The sequence below is a fragment of the Canis lupus genome, chromosome 17, assembly GCF_011100685.1.
Source record: "Canis lupus familiaris isolate Mischka breed German Shepherd chromosome 17, alternate assembly UU_Cfam_GSD_1.0, whole genome shotgun sequence".
Classification (NCBI taxonomy): Eukaryota; Metazoa; Chordata; class Mammalia; order Carnivora; family Canidae; genus Canis; species Canis lupus.
Window position 1 is genome coordinate 6,033,086 of NC_049238.1, and position 21,124 is coordinate 6,054,209.

General features: G+C 35.1%; 1 protein-coding gene across 19 annotated transcripts in view; it reads right to left on the minus strand.

Moving 5' to 3' along the window:
• Nucleotides 1-21,124, minus strand: part of KIDINS220 (kinase D interacting substrate 220) — a 104,117-nt gene that overhangs the window by 51,506 nt on the left and 31,487 nt on the right. For all 19 annotated transcript variants that reach the window (XM_038560720.1, XM_038560719.1, XM_038560723.1 and 16 more), the window contains 11 exons: nucleotides 20,199-20,376; nucleotides 17,203-17,367; nucleotides 15,848-16,027; nucleotides 14,667-14,832; nucleotides 12,710-12,861; nucleotides 12,234-12,523; nucleotides 11,349-11,489; nucleotides 10,388-10,631; nucleotides 10,122-10,210; nucleotides 8,374-8,518; nucleotides 4,457-4,619 (listed from right to left, as the gene is read on the minus strand). In XM_038560720.1, the coding sequence (XP_038416648.1) occupies nucleotides 4,457-4,619; nucleotides 8,374-8,518; nucleotides 10,122-10,210; nucleotides 10,388-10,631; nucleotides 11,349-11,489; nucleotides 12,234-12,523; nucleotides 12,710-12,861; nucleotides 14,667-14,832; nucleotides 15,848-16,027; nucleotides 17,203-17,367; nucleotides 20,199-20,376 (1,913 nt within the window). The remainder of the gene's footprint in view (nucleotides 1-4,456; nucleotides 4,620-8,373; nucleotides 8,519-10,121; nucleotides 10,211-10,387; nucleotides 10,632-11,348; nucleotides 11,490-12,233; nucleotides 12,524-12,709; nucleotides 12,862-14,666; nucleotides 14,833-15,847; nucleotides 16,028-17,202; nucleotides 17,368-20,198; nucleotides 20,377-21,124) is intronic.

Sequence of the window (21,124 nt, forward strand, 5' to 3'; positions counted from 1 at the left end):
ATCAAATTACTGCTCATCCTTTCGTATCTTTCACCTTCCTGCCACCATCCCAGCAAAGATTAATAGGAAATTCCATAACTAGAACTTCTAATTCAAAGTACTGCACAACAATAAGTTAAAAGCTCTGCTTCGTACAAATATGCTCAGCATTTTCTATTTAGTTTAACAACGTGCTGGACTAAGAAATTCTCTGCAAAGAACTGGACACTGTGGATTTTTTAAAATCTCTAACTTCACCTGAATAACTTACTAACCTGAGAGTTGCAGAGTCTAATCATACTTGACCTCATTGATGGACTGTCCATCTTCCTTCCTTACTGCAGGATCTGAAGTGGCTAATTGGGCTTCTTAACATTTGTAGATTTCAGTTCTTAACACACTAATGAGTGCTGCCCCTTCTGCATCCACTTGCTTCATACCTTTTAGGAGGTACTGGTACTGACATTAGAATCAATCAAACAACCAAGTGTGGTTTGTGATTCACCCTGCCACCATGAAACAAAACATTGCTTTGTTTTTTAAGCTTTCAATGAAACTATGCTTATATACATAATGATTCTCAACTGTATGCGGCATGTGTATAAAGGTTACTGAACTCATATGAGTGTATTAAGAAGTACAGCTCTTGAGTGCATTCAATTTAAACTATGTCCTTAGGTAAAAATGTCAGCAAAGCAACAAATATTTATTATTCAATATCTGTATCTCATTTCTCCCACAAGGAAAATACTAGTTGCCCAAATTATCTATTTATTTATTCATTTACTCTATTCTACAATATGTTCAAAAGGACTGTGAAAGTATAATTGCAGTACTACTACCAACAACAAATCTACTAAATTCAAGATTTCTTTGCAGTTAATCTTGTCCTCAGGATATATTCTATTAAGAATAAAGAGAGTACTAAGTTCAAAGGTGACTGATTTATTTTCTCTGTGTGGTTATGTTATCAATTTCATATATTGTTAGTATTACTTCTTTCTGTTTGTATTTGATACCAGGATTCACTTTTTTCCATCCTCTTTATTTTGGAATATTACTGAGAGTCTCACCACATGAAAATGTACAGAGATGCATCATCTTCCATCTCTGCATCTGTGATAGGCAAGCATTCTCACCAGGTTCTAGTTTACCCTTTCTAGGAGTTTGTTTTCTATTTTTACAAAAAAAAGAATATCTATATATAAATGTTCTTATTCCTCCTTCTTTCTTATATAAACCCTATCAAGTTGCACATCATTCACACTGCTATTTTCACCTAATATATCCTGCAAATTCCTCCATATCAATTACAAAAGTTTTTTTCTCATTCATTTCTACAGTTAGAAAATACTAGGGTAGATGTGCTAAAATTTATTCAACCAATGTTCCTATACATGTACGCTTAAGTTGCATGGTTTTGTATTTGTGGAGGTGTATATTCAGAGTAAATTTCTGCAAGTAGGATTACTGGATTGAAGGTAAATACACAAGTACTTGTTCACTACTGTAGCTCCAGCATCCATCAGTAGGACCCACAAATAACAAACACAATAAATTTTTGTTGGATTGAACTGAAATATGAATTTTGGGGGGGACTTTAAAACCCCTGTATTCATTTTCACAACTCTCCTGCTTCTGTCTCCAAGGACCCAGACTTTCATCACTTCCTACCTTCTTCACAGAGCATATAGAAGGCCCAGTGCCTGGGCCCCCGAAATGTAAAAAGTTGATCAGTGTTTCTGTAATCCTGAGATACAATGTACTTCTAAGCAATATACTCAACTAAAGGAAGGTAAAGAGCCTGACCTGAGTCCTCTTCTGTACCCAAACCATAGACTGACATGAACTATATATACTTGTTAAAAGGGGGGGGAAAAACTGAAAAACACAACATAATAACTAATAGTTTATTTTAAATAGAGAAAACTGGTATTTTTACAAAGGCAAAAAAAATTGTAGAAAACATAATATAGCAATGCCTGCTTAATAGATTAGTTGTCACTGGAGTAAATAAGACATTTTATATTAAACATCTTATATATTAAATAGAGTATTACTATCTTATAATATTCTAGAAAGAAATGGAGAACACAGAAACATAAAAACTTCAGACACTTCATTTTCATCATAAATTTTCAGGGTCTTAAGTATTCCAGACAAGGCTACAGCTTAAGAAAATTTAGATGACAATACCTGCTTCTCAAACTGCCTATGAGAGGCAGTGCCCTCCACCTGTGGACTCTGGAGCCAGGTACCCAGCTCTACCACTGAGGCTGTGAGATATCAGGAAGTGACTCACCTTCTCTGGGCTTCGATTTTCTCATGTGTAAAATAAGAATAATGACACTTACTGCGTCATAGATTGTGAGAACAAAAAGTGTGAAAACGAAGTGTTTAGAACCATGATAGGCACTTGGAAACAGCAATACTACTACTTAAGAGCTAAGTAACTTTGGGAAGTGACCTATACTTTCTGAACCACAATCTTCCTTGTTAATAAATAACATGGAACCATTTTAACCACTGTGCTTTATGAAACTTTAAGAGAACTAAGGCACCTGGCAGAGAACCTGGTGCTTGAGGAAGAAAGGTGGGAGATATGCATGCCAAAGGAGAAAATGCTAATGATGATGATTTAAGGAATGCAACCCTTCCTTAAATGAGGACCCCTGTGAGATGAGCAGCTCTCCTGTTGCCATGATGTCAAATTTCTTGAAAACAAATGTATTAATCTAGGAACAATACCAATTCAGACAGACTCCAAAAATCCCGTTTATGGTTCCTAAATGAGGCTTATTAGTCTTTTCTCAGATATATTTTCATTTACACAAATAATAATTTCTCAAAGATAAGTTGAAGTGCCAGAGGACTATCTGTTCATGTTAATTAGTGCTTTGTGTAAAAAATATACCATATGAAAAATAAGTCCCATTATATTAGTATGAATTATATTTAAGAAGTTAAAACATTTAAAAAGTTACATTTTAACTATTTAATAACTGTGCTCATATAGCAAACATTGTGTTATGATGCAAAATTTATTCATGAAATAAAACAAATTTTTCTATTCAACCAAGAGAAAAACCAATTATGTCTCTTATAAGAAAAAGATAATTTCTAAAATATCAAAGAGTAGATGCAATACTACTTCTCTATAGCATGTGGTAATTATGTATCACTGCCATCTACTGGAATACCTACTTGAGACAGCACACAGTTTAAACAATTGATCATTTTAGTATAAATTAAAAGGCGAAACCAACAAGAGCTCATATCTGTACACTATTACCACATTATCCTCTAGAATTCTAAAGCTAATAATTTAACTAAGAAAACATTAAATAAAATACGTACATGAAAAATGGGGAGGAACACCTAAGTGGCTCAATTGGTTAAATGACAGACTCAATTTCAGCTGAGGTCGTAATCTCAGGGTCATGAGATGGAGCCCCATATTGGGTTCTGTGCCCAGTATGGAGTCTGCTTGAGATTCCTTTCCCTCTCCCTCACCCTCGATCCCTCCCCCTACACTCTCTCTCTCTAAAATAAATAAAATCTTGAAAAAATATGTGGATTGAAAAATAAGAAAAACCATATGCTGACAGTACTTTAAGAAAATTTTTTTGTAATCTTAAAGGTTGCAATATATGAATTATACACTAAATGCTTTGTTAGACTTAGCATTTCATTTATATGTTAAAATAATCATTTTGGTTATACTGAGTTTATAAAATTGTAAAATTTCTTCGTACTTTTTTCTAAGAGATAGTTTATTTAGCACAGCAACTGAACACTTTGAAGGAATTAAGTGTTCTGGAAAACAAAAAAATTTACTATTTCATTTATGAATTTGATAAGAAATTGTCAACTCTTAAAACTTTAAATACTTGAAGTTTCACTGAACCTTACTTAACTGCATGTCTTTCAAGAATAAATTTAATTTCTTATCAGAAGAAAACAATTTAAAAGTATTTCAAATGACTGACCTTAAAGGAACAATAATGCAAAGAATGTTTTCCACTCTATATTCGATTTCAAAAATCCTCCAGATACAAAACTGAAAATACCTGCACTAATGAATGCTCTGAAAAATGTAACCTCCTTAATATTCAATGAAGACACTTAGAGTAAAACATAAAATGGAAAAAATAACATTTCAAGATCTGCATTTTGTGTATTTATAAACACAAAGGATATAAAAGGATGATTAATTAAACTTCCTTTTACCATGTAAGTTACAATAACCAGGGAAGAATATATCCAAATAACGCTGTAAATTTTACATGAGATATTTACCTGTGCTAATACAACTCTACAATTGTAATGGAATTAATGAGAATGATTGGTTGAATCCAGAAATACATATTTCATGCATATTATTTTGTATTCATTTTGCTTTATATGCATTAACTTTTTTCTAAGAAGTCAACTGAAGCTAAGATAAAATCAAATATAAAGAGGTCAGACAAAGTACCTTTCATAGATGGTTTTTAATGTCATTTGATCTGGAATACCTTCAGTCTCTTCCAAATACAGTATGAGCCAAGAAGTTCGGTATGGCCACTGCTCAGTAAGGTTGATCCAGCTAGCAAGCCTGTCCCAGTTGAAACTAATCTGATTGGCTCTCAGTAACCGCCCTTTAAAAAAATGTATAAATATTTAAAAATTAATAGATGTGTAATATTATACAATCAAAACATTTAACATATTGAAGTGATTTAAATTTTTAAAAGTTGCAATTTAATTTACACTAAAAATTGAAATCTATTTATATAGCTTCTATAATCCAAAGAGCTGTACTGGAAAACTTCTAGGGATTAAACACAATTCTGTTTAATTCTAAAGTAATTTTTTTGTATCATTTGCCATTAGTGCTATAAACCGCTCTGACCATGTACATGTAGGCAAAAAGCTTTCGGAACTATGTGTCAGACAGTCTCAACACTCACTGCCCAAGATCAGACAGCAGAACATCAGTGCACCCATGATGGACCTTATCTTTTAAAATGCCATCTAAGTTGGTAAATAAATGATATAGTGCATTAAAGGTGATCAGTTCTTTGGAATAAGTTAATAAAGCAAGGAGTGTTGATGAAGGAAGTGTAATTTTATATAAGATAACAAAGGAAGGTCTTGTTGAAAGATGACATTTAAGTAAAGACTTAAAAGGAGATGAGAAAGTCCATTAGGCATCTCTCCAAAGAAAGATCATTACAGGCAGAAGCTCCTTAGGCAGGAGCATGCATGGCAGTTTCAGGGAACAGCAAAGAGGTCAGTAAGGGATGGAAGAGGGGAACAGAAGATGAGGTGAGAGGTAGGCAAAGAGGTCAAGAGAGAGACCTCAAAAAGGGCCTTGTAAGAAACAGTAAGGACTTAAGATTTTTATCTTTAGCAAAATGGAAACATAATAGAGTTTTGAGCAGAGAAATAACATGATTGGCTTCTATTTCAGTCACTGTAGCTGCCACATGGAGAATAAACTAGAGGAAAAAGTAGGAGCAGGGAGATGTTAGGCTAACTACTATAATTAAGAGATAAGACATAATGATGTAATGGATAAGGGTAGTATGTTACAAATCATGAAAAGTGGTCAAGATTCTGGATATAGTCTGAAAATAGAGTTAAAGAAGGTAGTACAGATTGGAGGTGGTGTAGGAAAAAAAAGATATCAAGTTTTTCTTTGCCCAGGCACTGGAAAAAGAGTTGATTAACTGAGTTGGGAGACTACGGGTGGATTAAGTTTGGGGCAGAGGATGAGACATTCAGTTTTGGACATGGTAAATATCAGACATATATACTAGACCCCACTAGATATTAAATAGGTAGCTGGAGAGCAACAAGGTTGAAGATACACATTTGAGAATCCTATACATGTAGATGGTATGTAAACCTTTGGGACAAAATGAGATTACCAAAGGAGCTGGTTTAGATGGAAAAGGAAAGAAGCAATGCCCGCACCAGGAGCATTCCAACACTCAGTGGTAAGGGAAAATGATGTTTTTATGGCACTTACTGTTACACGACTTTATATCTTCTGCCTTCACCAATAGGGCAACTTTATCTTGTTCACTGCTTATCTCCACAATACCCAGACCGTTATCTGGCATATCTAGATACTCACCATGTATTTGTGAAATACATATAAAGATACTGATGATACATCTACAATTATGTTACATGAAATTGTAGAACATAATCAACTTAATAAAGTTTGAGACCTCACTCGAAGGGATTTAATTATCAAAAATATTGTACATTTTTAGATACAACTACCCTTGGAATCTAGTTCATAGCATGCACCTCAACCTTAGTCTAAGAGCAAATTCCAGTGTAACTATCATAACAGTGTCGACATTATTCAATATTACAAAGTATATCATTCAATATCATGCAAAGAAAGAAACATATACTTACATACTAAATTACAAGTATTTATATTTATATATAAGCATTAACATGGTGAAGAGCAGAATTCCATATAAAGAATTTGGTCATAGGGCAATGATCTTCAACATTATTGTCATATTTTTTAATTTAAAATATCATTTGAAAACTAAAACAGCAACGTAAAAAATCTGAATTTCAACATTTTAAATTATTAAGACATCCCATGTTCATGGGTTGGAAGACTTAATATTGTTAGAATGTCAACATTACCAAAGCCATCTACAGATCCAATGCGATCCCTGTCAAAATTTCCAATGACTTTTTTTCAAAAGTAGAAAAACCCATCATAAAATTCATATGGAATCTCAAGTGATAATAGCCAAAACAAACTTGAAAAAGAAGAACAAAACTGAAGGACACATACTTCCTTATTTCCAAACTAACTATAAAGCTACATTAATCAAAACAGTGTAGACTGGTATAAACACAAGCATACAGACGAATAGAATAGAATAGAATAGAATGCCCAGAAATAAGTCCTTACAATTATAAAAACATGGATTTGGCAGTGATTTCTTGAATAAAATACCAAAGGCACACAAAAAAAATAAGACAAACTTCATAAAAACTTTAAAATTTTTTACATCAAATACCACTGTCCACAAAGTAAAAACACAACCTACAGAATGTCAGAAAATGTTTGCAAATCATGTATCATATACCTGATAAGGGATTAATATCCACAAAAAAACAGAGAACTCCTAAAACTCAAAAATAAAAACCTAAACAATCCAATTCGAAAATGGACAAAGGACCTGAATAAACATTTCTCCAAAGAAGAAATAGGAATGGTCAATAAGCATATGAAAAGATGCTCAACATGATTAATCATTAAGGAAATGCAAATCCAATCTACTATGAGATACTACCACTCACCTATTAGGACAGCTACTTTAAAAAAAACAAACAAGTGTTGGCAAGGATGTAGAGAAATTAGAACTTTTGTGTATTGGTGGGAATGTAAAATGGTGCATCAATGGAAAACAGAATGAAGATTCCTCAAAAAATTAAAAATAGAAATACATTACCCAGCAATTCCATCCACTTCTGGATATATATCCAAGAGAAATGAAAATAGGTTCTCAAAAAATATTAAGATACACTCATGTTTATAGCAGCATTGGTCATAATAGCGAAGACATGGAAGCAATCACATGTCCATCAGTTAATAGATAAGCCAAAATGTGGTATATACATACAATGGAATATTATTCAGTCTTTAAAAGGAAGGAAATTCTACATGCTTACAACATGGTGAACCTTGAAGACATGAAATACATCAGTCAACACAAAGATAAATACTGTATTATTCCATTTATATGAGGTACTTAGAATAGTCCTATTCTGTAGAGACAGAAAGTAGAACTGTGGTCGTGAGGAGCTGAGGGCGGGTAGGAAGAATTATAGAACAGGTATAGAGTTTCAGTTTTGCAAGATGAAAAGAATTAAGGGGATGGATGGTGGTGATGGCTGCACAACAGTGTGTATGCATATAATACCACCAAACTGTACCCTTAAATATGATTAGGACAGTAAATTTTGTTATGTGTATTTTATTTAACACAATAAAAAAGAAAAAATATCACTTGAAAACTAAAAAAGAATAGCAGCATACAAAATCTGAATGTCAACATTTTAAATTATAAGTTAATTATACTCAGTCATACAAATTAGCATAAAATTATCTTTATACAAAGAGAAAAATTAAAACTGAGGTGAAATAAAAGATTTTTTAAATCACCAAGTTTTAAAAATAATGTACAACCGATGGTTGATCTTCACTGTCAAAACTAATGCATGTTGTATTAGATATGCTTACTGCAAATACAAGTGATATAAGCAGTATAAACATAGGAACACAGTACATCCTTTTGCTTCTGAAATTGCTTTGTTAAGGTGTTCAAGTTTATTATCTACCATAAGACAGGAAGAAACAAAAGTTACCTGTCACAGAAACGATATTAAGTAATCTTCTCATGGTCTGAGGACTTATGTCACTGAACCAGTCCTCGGTAACCAGCAGTTTTGTAAGATCAAAGGACATCTGCCGAGTAATGGTCCGCTGCATCTGCCTTCTTCGGTAAGTATCCTGAAAGATTGTATCAACAATGAGAATGAACCAAATTCTCCAAGCCTGAGAACTTAAGACTTTTTGAGAATATATGTTTATGATGACAACAAAAATAATCCAAAATTTTAGAGAAAAATTATAATAACAGGCATTATAATTATTATGATTATTCCCCGAGGCAGAATCCTTACAGAGCAGCTATACAGTAGTATTAGCAGCAACTGCATCAAATGGTGTAGTTTAGCTTCAGGTGTATTCTGATTTATAGCTGTACAGTTAGAGAAAGCTAAATGCCTTGAAGATTATAAATAGGCAGAATTATGCAAAGAGAACTCAAGTCAAACTCTTACAGGAGTTCCATTTTTTTTTTTTTTAAGATTTTATTTATTCATAAGAGACACAGAGAGAGAGAGGCAGAGACACAGGCAGAGGGAGAAGCAGGCTCCATGCAGGGAGCCAGATGTGGGACTCAATCCTGGGACCCCAGGATTACACCCTGGGCCAAAGGCAGGCACTAAACGGCTGAGCCACTCAGGCTGCCAGGAGTTCCATTTTTATAGGAGCCCTAAATAATAAAGCAAATAACTTCTTGTCTAGTTTTAAAATCTCAGCATTTTGATGTTTAGGTTATTTTTAAATGTGTGACAACTAATCCCACATCTGCATGAGAAATAAAGGCACTCTAGTGGTCAGAGTAGGGTAGAGAATCCCTTGTAATGGCAGGAAGACCCAGGCACAACAAAGGTGACTTGTTATCTGAAGTCATGGTATATGCAACCACAGGGAGCCCAAAGGGCCAGACTCCCAGAAGACAAATTCAAAATGTGAAATTATACCCTCTTCTTAATTTAGTACTACCAAATATCGTACATTAATTTTGCACTCATACTCGTGTAGGATAGAAACATAAAATCACAATGTCATTGAAGACACATTTTTTATATAAAATGTCCCAAATTTAATGGTAGCAAATTAGGAAAAAGAAAACAGTGCTACTGCCAGCCCAATCACTGTAACTTACCTGCAAGTGGACATCTTCCTGTCTTGTAATACTCCCTCAATCTACACAAAAGAGAGTTCTAGGAATAGGGTAGGACAGGGAAAGCACAAGCATTCCAAGAGAAACCCAAGGTGGCTGGGTAGGATACAACATCACTATGTGTAAAAGAAAAGGCCACACCTCACAGTCATCAGGGCAGGAGGAAGGCCAGTAGGAAGAGCATGAAGCTCTTCTCTTACAAGCCTTGTTGTCCTATACAGCTCTGGTGGCAACAGGCATCCAGAACGGGTACAACCTGGCCTAGAATGAATACAGGGGTTCTCAACCCTGGATGGTATCATCTGGAGAGCTTTAAAATCTCAGTCCCAGAGATTCTCATTCAGCTGGTCTGAGGACAGGTACCTGGGAACAGGTTAGGACAGGATGGGCACTACCACACAATCCTCAGCTCCTACAAGCTCTAGGCTCACAAATTTCCTAAAAAGCCACCTGAAACCAAAAGGAAATTCAATAATAAAATTTATTTGATGAACTTAATTCAATATTTACAGTAGCATCACCTTTACTTTATTCAAACAACAGCAATACAAACACGTGGCTCAAGACAAGGTGGCATCTTACCCGTCTATTAAGGGCTGTCTTGCTACCAAGCTTAGTCATCTCTCCAAGGCTGTTCTGTGAAACTCTTCTGTCAGCATCTTCCTGTATCCCTTAAAGAATTTGTAGAGAGAGCACCATTTGTATTAAAATTCCGATGTATATGATTTTTTTTCGTTGTACACGATATTTAAGAGAAACACCAATAGTATTTTTCAAGGTAAAAGGGAAGCCACCATAAAATACACAGACTACTTCAAACCTGAAGCAGCTGAGGACTGGATCTTTACCTGTTGTATCTGTGCAGGGAATGTCCCCATTTGTTGTTGAAGTCACAAGAAATTTTCTTGCATTGCTTAGTCCACGACTATTAAGGAAAACAGGTAAATGAACTATATTGCGCATATAGTCATGTCCATTTATATTTGAGTCACGAAGCACGCTGTTGAGGTTCTGGTTAATTGCCTTTATAATAATATGTGGATCACTTGCAAAAATGGCAATGAATGGGCCTTTTGAAAACAGAACTCGGACCTGTGGTAGAAAAAATGTGTGTTTATGATATAAATTTAAAAATATCCAAAGTAACAATAAGTCTCTTCCAAATCTGTATTACCCTTTGGTGACTATATTTTTTCAAAACTTTTTTTTTTTCAAAATATTATTTCACATGAAAACAAATTTCATTAAAGCTTCAATCTGGTTTTTCACCATCTGATAATTTTTCACCAACTGACAGTGATAAAACCTCCAAAGAAAACAATTAGGTCTATCCTATTTTAGATATTTATGGTCTACATAAAAGGAAAGATCGATACACAGAAATATTTGTGAACCTACATGAGGTGCTGGACAGACTGGTCTCTACCCACAGCTACACACTATTGCTGTAACATACCTTACAGAGAGCCACTGACGTATCCCTACTTTAACAAAAACTACAGATTTTGCAAGTTCCCTACTGTTGCCTCTGACTCTAACCACAACTACGTGCAAAGGAGAGCTGGAGTCACACTATGGTCTTCAGAGCTACTCTCTCATTTTCTCATAGCCATTGAGCTAAAATTGTTTGAATCTGTCTGTGAGGAGACATTTACTCTTGCTATGCTTCTGCACTAAAAAAAAAAAAAAAAAAAAGGTTGGTTTTACAAAAGGAAAAGTACTATTCAACTTCCATTCGAGAAATTCATGAAGTCATTCCTCTCAGCTGCCACATGGGACAATATAAGTTTCAACAGGGTTAAGACCTACAGTGTCCAACATCTGTAGTACTTTGTCCTGCTCGCAGGCATCTAATCCATCAATGATAACCACCAGCCTTGTCTGATTCTGAGTGAAGCTGTCAATGGTTTTTGCCATCCTGGCCATCAATTCCACTTCACACTTAAGAACCTACACAAAAAAAAGGACAGAAGCACTGAAGGTATATGAAATTTAAGCACATTTCTTTAAAAGCCTGACAGAAACTCATCTAATAGATAGAAAAGAAATCCTAAGTCTCACTGCCAGTTGTGGTTCCACTTAAAACTGCAGTTGAGTGCTTCACAATTTATAAAGTGACTTTATATAAATCAGAGCATTTTACCCTTAAAATAAGGTAGCTACATATCCATTTTAAAAGGACAAACTGGGCTAACTGACTTATTTGCCAAGATCAAATGCTCTGAAAGGCAAAAGACTAGGAATTGAATGCAAATTCAAATGATCTAAACACCACACTACAGTTGGTTCCTGATAGCATGTGACCTTGATCAAAGAAAGGGGCCCCAGATATTGTAATGAAGTCCCTTTTGATTCTAAAGTATGGTCCTATTTTACATGTTTTGGTGGTTTAATCTGCTTCCTCTATCAGTTTCTAGAGGAGCCCGTATCATTAGGCAGGAAACCCATTACTATTAGGTAGGTAGTGACCTGTGGAGCGATCTGCTAACTGCTAGGAGTACCTTATAAAAGTCTATTTGATAAAAACCTGTTTTTAATTTTTCCCACTTCACATGTACATTTCCACAGGGCAAATCTGGAATAAAACTAAAAAACACTGCAACATTTTGAGAGTCCACACCCTAATGTCCCATATCAGGGTCATGGTAGCATACTCATATTACAATTACTTTCTAATGGTCAATGAGTACTTACCTTCATGAATCCTTCACTTTTCAGTTTGTGCAGTTTGGAAGCAGCATTATGGAGGCGTTTCCTTTGAGAATTCAAGAGAGAGTCTAGTACCTGCCACCACGTACGACAGTTCAGCACAAAGGCTAATCCCACTATTGACGCAATTGATATGAGGACAGCATTCACTGTCAGATGTTTTGGGTCAACTCTAAAGATAGCCAGGAGGGTAATTCCCGCAATAATGCAGCCAAAGATAAAAAGGAAGATGACAAAAGATGGTAGGCAACACGTTTTTTTCCATTTCTTTTTGCCTGTAAGACAACAAATGGTTTTACCAATTACTTACAGCCCAAGTATCTAGAAGATCCTAACCATGACAGTCATAGCATATGAATTTCTGATGTTTGATTTGTGTTTTCACAGAAATGCACTTAACATTCATCCCATCCTCATCCCCTACATGCACAAACAAAGAAGGAGGAGGAAGGAAGTCCTACCTTGAGTATCTTCAGTCTTAAATACACGAAAGAGCCTGGTTGCCAAAAAGCCAAATTCTCTCTCACAAGCATCCGAGAGAGTCGCAATCATTTCAGCCATCGATGTTTCTCCACCAACACTGGACAGCCTGTTGTAATCTGTAAACAAAAACCTAGGGGGAAAGGGGAATGAAACATTACTCAGCTATCTAAAGAAAGAATTTCCACATACTGTCATCTCTGTATCACCTACCCTACATTTTCTTAATGTCTCTTTTAAAACATTGTTGTTACAGTTCCAAGGAGGGAAAAGAACTTGTCATTGGGTTCCTTTTACTTCTAACATTGTACATATTTGTCTTAGAAAAAGGCAATAACCAAAAGAAAGGCAGCAGAGCTGCATGAAGTTAATTAATTCTAAGGATAGCGGGGTAACAAGTGGCAGCAGAGCTCAGGCCAGGCCTCAGAACCCCCAGCACAGGGCCTGGGACCCCAGCACAGCCACAGGTGCAGAGCCTGAATGGGGCGCACAGAGAATGTGTGTGAGGCAGCGACAGAGAGACCAGAATGCTGACAGACTATTCCAGTCATTAAGAATTTAAGGCCACGGGCAGCCCCCGTGGTGCAGTGGTTTAGCGCAGCCTGCAGCCCAGGGCATGATCCTGGAGTCCCAGGACCGAATTCCACGTCAGGCTCTCTGCATGGAGCCTGCTTCTCCCTCTGCCTGTGTCTCTGCCTCTCTCTCTGCATCTCTATGAATAAATAAATAAAATCTTAAAAAAAAAAAAAAAAAAAGAATTTAAGGCCACTGCAAAACTCAAGTTTTTAGAATGTTTGATTTATAGCTTACACATACATTTACCAAGGATTTAAAAATGAGGTGTCAAAGATTTTCACTGTTGTTCTTTGAGCTAACTGAATAATTTGTATGCTGATCTTCTGAGTGGATAGGATTTCTGCATTTGCTCCTTTCTCCCCTTCAATCCCTAAACTAAATGCTCATCTCAATCCAAAAGATAAGAGCTGCTTTCAAAATACAACCTAGGATCACACAATACTCTCTTGTGTGATCTTGGCTTTGGCTTATATTATTTTAATTGTTTTTTAAAATACCATCTTATTAATTTAAAATATATTTTCTGTAAAAATATTTCCAATTATTTTATTCTACTCTCTATGTTTTCTAACCTTTTCATTTGTAAATCCTTCTCCTAATGCTTAATCACATATGCTAATTACACAAGTTTTTATCTTAATCTCTTATATTCATAGTTTTGCTGTTTCATCTGGTTTAGCCTATTTATTTTCATTTTAAGTTACACATCTTATAATTTTATGATTCTTAATCATTTAGCACACATTTAACTATTCTGCTCATTTCTATTGAATTCCTTTTGCTTTCAATTCTCTACCTTTTTTGGTTTTTCACTTGACATTCCTCTGGAGCCCTCTACCTTTCCTTTTTTCTTGACATACATGTTTTTCACCTTTTCTGAACTGTTTTCTCCTACATTTCCTATATGACATTAATACCAATTTTAGAGAGGCAAGTCAATTTATTTCCACAAGCGAGGAAAGAGTGGCTCAGAGAGCATGCTCATTTGCCAAGGTTACACACTAATGCAAGGGGATGCCAGGACTGCATCCTAGGTCCTGTGCTCTCTTCAAAGTGTTCCCATAGGATAGAAAAGATGTCATGAGTGGGGCAGGGGGAGGAGCAGGAAGTTTATGCTCAGATCAAATTTGGTAAATCAAAGTTAACCACAGGTGTCTCTGATCTTTTTATGTACAAGAGGAAGAAGATACAATATGAAGTGTTTCTCAAACCTATTTTACCAGGACACATTGTTTTAGTTCTCATATATAAAGTTCCAGAAATCAATGTTTTTTTGGAACGTATACTGAGAAATGATACCTTATAAGTTTATTTTTGCTTCACCTTATTAAAAACTACTTCTGTCATAAGGGACCAACTCACCTCACAGGTAAAGCTTTAGTGGTTTGCTCTGGCAGTTCAGGTGGATTCACAAACATCAATTTGAGGAGAAGTTCCAAATATCCAATATGTCTTGCCAATCTAGTGCTGAGGACCCAGGCCCAATTCCAACTCTCTCCTTCCCTTCGTCCACCAAAGTAAATGACAACTGAAATGCACAGTTTAAAAAAATTACTCAAAGAAATCATTACTCAAGTAGCCTCTTTTCTCACATTGTCAAATATCAAGTAAGGAAAGATAGGTTTACATGACTTTCCCTGGTCCCTAACTACTTCTCAAAGAACTCAACTAATTAACCAACACAGAAAAGGTATATGGAAAACAGAAAGTAAACTAACTAAAATATAATGTAAGAAACATAATCAGAAAGATAAAGCCTGGGCAGCCCTGGTGGCGCAGCGGTTTGGCGCTGCCTGCAGCCTGGGGTGTGATCCTGGAGACCCAGGATCGAGTCCCACATCGGACTCCCTGCATGGAGCCTGCTTCTCCCTCTGCCTGTGTCTCTGCCTCTCTCTCTGTCTATGAATAAATAAATAAAATTATAAAAAAAAAGAAAGATAAAGCCTTAAACAGAAGCATATCGCTTAGTTCAGACTCAAATATAAATGATTTGGGGTTCCATCACTTTTTTGCACCTATGGAAGTTTGACCAGTTCCTCCGATAGTGAATCTATTTCCTTTGCTACGACTAATGCTATCCCCTAAGAACAGGACTGTAATGGATTTTTTTACTTTGCTTTTAGATGAAATAAAGATGATAGGAATGATCAAAATGCCCAAGAGAATGCCATTGATGGCTCTAAAGACTTATTTTTTAAAAAGACTTAAAAATAATAAATCATTAACATATAAAAAAGTCAGTATAATAAATTATAGAGTTCTCCTTCAGTATTAAGGAGCAATACATCAGTGTTTAAAGCTACTACAACCAGATTGTAGACAATGTCTCTTTAGGCCAACTTATAAAATAGCAAAAAGATATGAAAAATCTTAATTAATTATGAAAATCACTAATTACTTAAGAAAAAAAAACCTCAGGAGAGATACAGATGTTTTATATTTTACAAATATCTAAATATAAAATTTTAAGATAATATTTTAAATAAAACAAAGAATCTTAACATTGTCTCTACTTTTTGAAAAAATAAAAAGCAAAAACTTACTAAAAAATATATATAAGAGAGCCAAGAAGCTCAATGATACTGCTATTCCAAGATTCAGGTCCACTGTAAAAGCAAACAACAAACCAAGCCCTCCACAAAGTAGCAAGGTCAGAAATACTATAAGCCAGGAAAACTGAAAAAGAGGTTCAATCTGTTGTCCTGCAAAAGTCTTCATTTCATCTGAAAGAGAAACAGGAAAACTTTAATCTTATTTTAAAAAATACAACTTCTTTTCCCTGCCCTCCAAGTGTTTATTTAAATTCCAGTTAGTTAATGTACTGTAATACTAGTTTCAGGTGTAGTTTTGGTTTTTTCTCTCAAGTTTTTAAGAAATACAACTTCTAACTCAATTAAAAATTTTCAATATAAACATTTATTGGGCACTAAGTCCCTAAATAGAATGTTGCTACTTAACCATGTCAGCCAATGTTCTCTTTAGAGAAACATCCAAACCTCATTCCCTAGGGGTATACCCACCCTTGTTTCACCCACTTTCTTGCTTCATACTGAGGATGCACAAATCCTTTTTCATATATTCCCATTTGTCAAGATTTTTTTGTGTGTATGGTTTATATTATATAAGCAACAAGGTATTTTTCCACATACAAAATGGGAAAACATTACTTTGCTCTATGTCTTCATACTACAGACCACCACCCTTCCTCTTTGGCACCCCTCCTCACCTCTTTTTCCTGCAATCACATTTGAGAATCACTGCTCTTAAAGCTATGTTGTGTGAGGAGCCCAAACGAGCCCTGAACAAGTCATCCTTTCTACAAAACTTGATAAAAATTTTACAGGCAATACCTATCATTGAAGAAACCTATCCTTGAAGGAGTAAGATTTTGCCAATCAAAAGGGTGGTGGGAGGAGCCATCTAGAAAGTTCCTAACAAAGGTAGCAACCCAGGAAAAGTATCTAGTGTGTTCCTGCAAGAACCAACAGCCCTCTGGGAGTGCAGCACAAGGCATACACGTGAGGCAGTGCTGGTAGGTATGCCACGCAAAGTGACAAGTTTGGGAAGGGCTCTGGATATGACGATTATAAACAGCATATACAGGAGCACCTGGCTGGCTCAATTAGTGCAACACGTGTAACTCTTGATCTTGGGTTCAAGTCTATGTTGGGTGTGGAGCCCATCTGCTACCAAGGTGTCTTAGTAATGTTACAATACAACTGAATCTTTGTTTTAGGAAGAGAACTCAAATGATTGTGGAAAGAGTAACACATTCAGTTAGTAAACCGTGCAACACATACACCCATACATGAAAATCAATTTTGCATTACTTCAGAAAAAAAAAAACACCAGAGGAGCCTCGTTATTCATACAGACTTTTTACACACATGCCCTTTACCTTCTAGTTTCTTGAGTAAGAAGGATTTCCCACTTCCCCACTGTGCATACAGCCCCACACAAATGGGTGGCTGCATGGTAGGCTCGCTGAGAATGTCTGCCAGGGCACTGCTATACAAATCATAACCAAGCATGTCACCGTCTGTTTCAGTGGGAGACAAGTGTCCTGTAATTATAAACACCATATCCTTACATTAAAAAGAGACATTACCACTAGAAAGAACATCAATTCTCAATTATCAATTGTTTATTTAACTAGAAAAAAACCCTTATGTTAAATGGTTAGAACTGTGTAAAAATAGATTAAAAGATTCTTGAACACCATATTTCACTGAACTTAAGATACCTACTTATTGTAAGAAACACTATTATGTATAACTAAGAAAGAAAAAAATATGTTGCCAAATTGTGACACAATGCTCTCTTACCCATCAATTAAAAGACACGTTCCAATTTCAGAGATGTTAAAATGTGAAATAATGTACATTGTAGAATCAATAAAATATAAATAATATACAAACTAGTACATAGGAATAAATTTAATGTGTAATACCTATATAAAGAAAGCTATTAAATGTTACTGAAAATTAAATACAGTAATCAAAGAAAAAGAGACATTATATGGCTCCAGGCAGAAAGGTTCAATGACTTCAAGAAAGCAATTCTCAACAAATTAAATTACACTTTAAGACAACTCCAATCAAAATCCATGGGAATTTTTGAAAAACTGAAAAGCAGAAGAACACATAAGAATAGCTAAGAAAAAATTTTAAAAGATTACCAGAGAAAGACTAGTTGTCTTTGGAGGAAAACCAAAATATACTATAAAATAACAATAATTAAAACATCATACAACCAGCACAAGATATTAGCATAAGTGGCATTTCAAACCAGTGGGCAAGGGAGGAATTAGTAAGTGATTCTGGGAGGAGCAAACCACTCATCTAAAAAAAAAATGAAATGAAAACTCTCTAAGATGTATATCTTATACCTTAAAAAAAAAGTTTCAGAAACATTAAAAAAATAATGTAGAAAATCATAAAAATCCTAGAAGAAAATATAAGGGAAAAAATTTTTTAATCTCAGATAGAAAGGCCTTTCTTTCTCAATATAATATTAAAGCCAGAACTACAGGAAAGGACCAACAAATAAACTGCAAAACTGCCTAACTTTTAGATGGGGAATAAAAAACCCATCACCATAAACAAAGCAGCAGCTGGGAGGGAGGTGCAATATATAGGATGGACCCAGGACCTACATCCATAACATATAGACACTTAAAATCAATTTTTTAAAAAAATACCAAAAACTCAAGAGAAAATAGGCAAAGGATACAAACAGGAAAATGGCAAAAATAAAAATATCCTGTGAACATATGAAAAGACTACAATCTAGTAACTTCATAATGCAAATTACATGAGATTTTTTTTTCTCGTATTGATCTGATTAGCAAAGATTAAGGAGGCTAGAGCTCTCTAGTATTCACAAGGTTAGGGGAGCTACACTATAGTACATGGTCCAAGACAGAAGAAATTGTTATAGTTGTATAGAAAGTCTCCCAAAACTGTGAGCATCTCTGACTTGCCTATTCTACTTCTGGGCATTTATTCTAAGAAATAATCCTAAAAGCAATAGTTAATGAATACAATTACAAAGATGTTTACTGTACCACTAGCTTTTAAACATAGTTCGCTATTAAAAACTTTTATAATATGGGGGGGCGGGGGCGCCTGGGTGGCTCAGTGGGTTGGGTGTCAGCCTTTGGCTTGCGTTGTGATCCTTGGGTCCTGAGGTCAAGCCCCACATTGAGCTCCCTGCCCTGAAGGGAATCTGCTTCTCCCTCTCCCTCTCTCTGCTTGCTCCCCCTGTTTGTTCTCTCTGCCAAATAAACAAATAAAATCTTAAAAAGAAAAGAAAAATTATAATATGGGATTACCCTATTAATTGTTAAAATTTTAACAAATTAATTATTAATTAATTTAAAAACATTTTTAGAAATGTACAGAAAATCCTACAGGGTCATTCAAACAGCTATGAATTAAGAGATAGGAGACAATGGGAAATTTGCACTTTCTACTATATTTGTGTCTTCAGTTTTGAAATGTAAGAGTGTATAGTATAATCACAATCAGAAAAATTATTTTAAACTATAAGAACTCATAATAAAATAGAAGCATACTTAAAAACAATCTGTAAGTAAGAAACTCAACTGAGAGTTTGTGGCATTCTACCTATCTCTTTTTTAATTTGAGTAAAAAGGTGTTCCATATTTCAAAACACCACATATGATTACATACTCATATACATTCTTCTCAAACAAAAACTATTTGAGTACAATATTCAAAGAATTATGCTAGATGTTACAGAGGACATAAAGAAGAAATAGTCCCTGTCGTGAAGAACTTGGAATCTGAAGGGAGAAAATTCTAAAAGAAATAAAAGGCCATGTATAACAAGTATTAAAAAAAGAAATATAAACACAAGTGCTTGCTTAAGTATTCAAACAAGGCAAAAATTCTGTCCAGTTTAGGCAGATCAGTTAAAATTCACCGAGAAGGGAACAACTGACAGGAGCCTTGGAGAGAGAAGATTTGGACAAGAAACCTCCATGGACAGAGGGCAGACCTGTGGCAGGCATAACAAGCAAATATGGAGAACTGAGTTCTCAGAGGACTCAGGCCACAGAGAAAATGGAGCATGTTTTGATAAAAGCAAAATAAGAAGAGAATAAGAGGGAAAAGATTTTTAGAAAAGCAGACTAGATTTTTAGAGGTCTTTAAAGTTGATGGATAATTCTGAATGTACTTCACATAATTGCTACAGGACAATGCAGAAGAGTTCTAGACAGGAAGGAGTATTTTTCCACAGCAAAGTAATAACTTTCTCAACTTCCATAATCTCCAGTTAAGTGATAAGTGCAAAACTGCAATTGGTCTCTTAATTTTTCATGTAACACTTATCTTTTAAAAGCAGTCAGGAATAAAACCCAATACTTACTGGCTCCAAATATTTGAGTTAAAATACTTTTTTGATGGCTACAGTCAATGTTGTAAGGAGTCTCGCCTGCTTTGTTGGGCCTATAAAGTAATCTTCCATCTTTGGGATTTCTTAGAAGAAGTTCTGCCAGTTTCCGACTCCTCCCACGAATAGCAATATGCAAAGGAGTGTCTCCTTTCTGGAAAATAGGAAATTTGAACTTTCATATACTTTACATATAGTATTTACAAAGTAACAATTTTCATCTTCTGTAAAATAATGAAACATCTAAACTTTTCATATTATTCATATAGGATGAATAAAATCTGAATTTTTATCTCTTTCTTCACTGTAATTTTTTTTTTCAAGGTCCTTTCCTAGCTTTTCTTGGGTATTATTTCTCCCACAGCCCTCTAGAATGAAGGTCATTCTTCTCCCCTCCCCTCAACTCCCTGGAAGGAGAAGCAACAGGCTTTCTCCTTACAGCACCTGCCAGGCCATGGACCTACCTCTATCCATCATCCAAATATTTATTGTTCACAATGTCCTCCATTTTTCTCAACTAATTTAAATTCTACTGTACAATTTTCCTCTGCGTTTGTCTAGAAAGCTTCATAATCCACATTAATATCCCATCTAACAGGAATAATCTCATCTACCCCATGCCCTTTGCCAACCAACCCTTAAACTTCATTCTATACTTCTCTCCCTTAGTGTCCTTCATATCACATCTATCCATCTTTTGCCAGTACAACCTCTTCTTTCCTCATCTGTCAATTCTTCCTACATTAAGCTACCTTCTTCCCTTATTAGAATCCCCAATCACATTAGCAATCATATCCAATACTAATGAAAACATGTACAAACAGGCAAAAAAAAAAAAAAAAGACCTTAGGTCTGCACTGTGTTCTCCCACTTTTTACTTTACAAACACTTCTCTTGAAGAC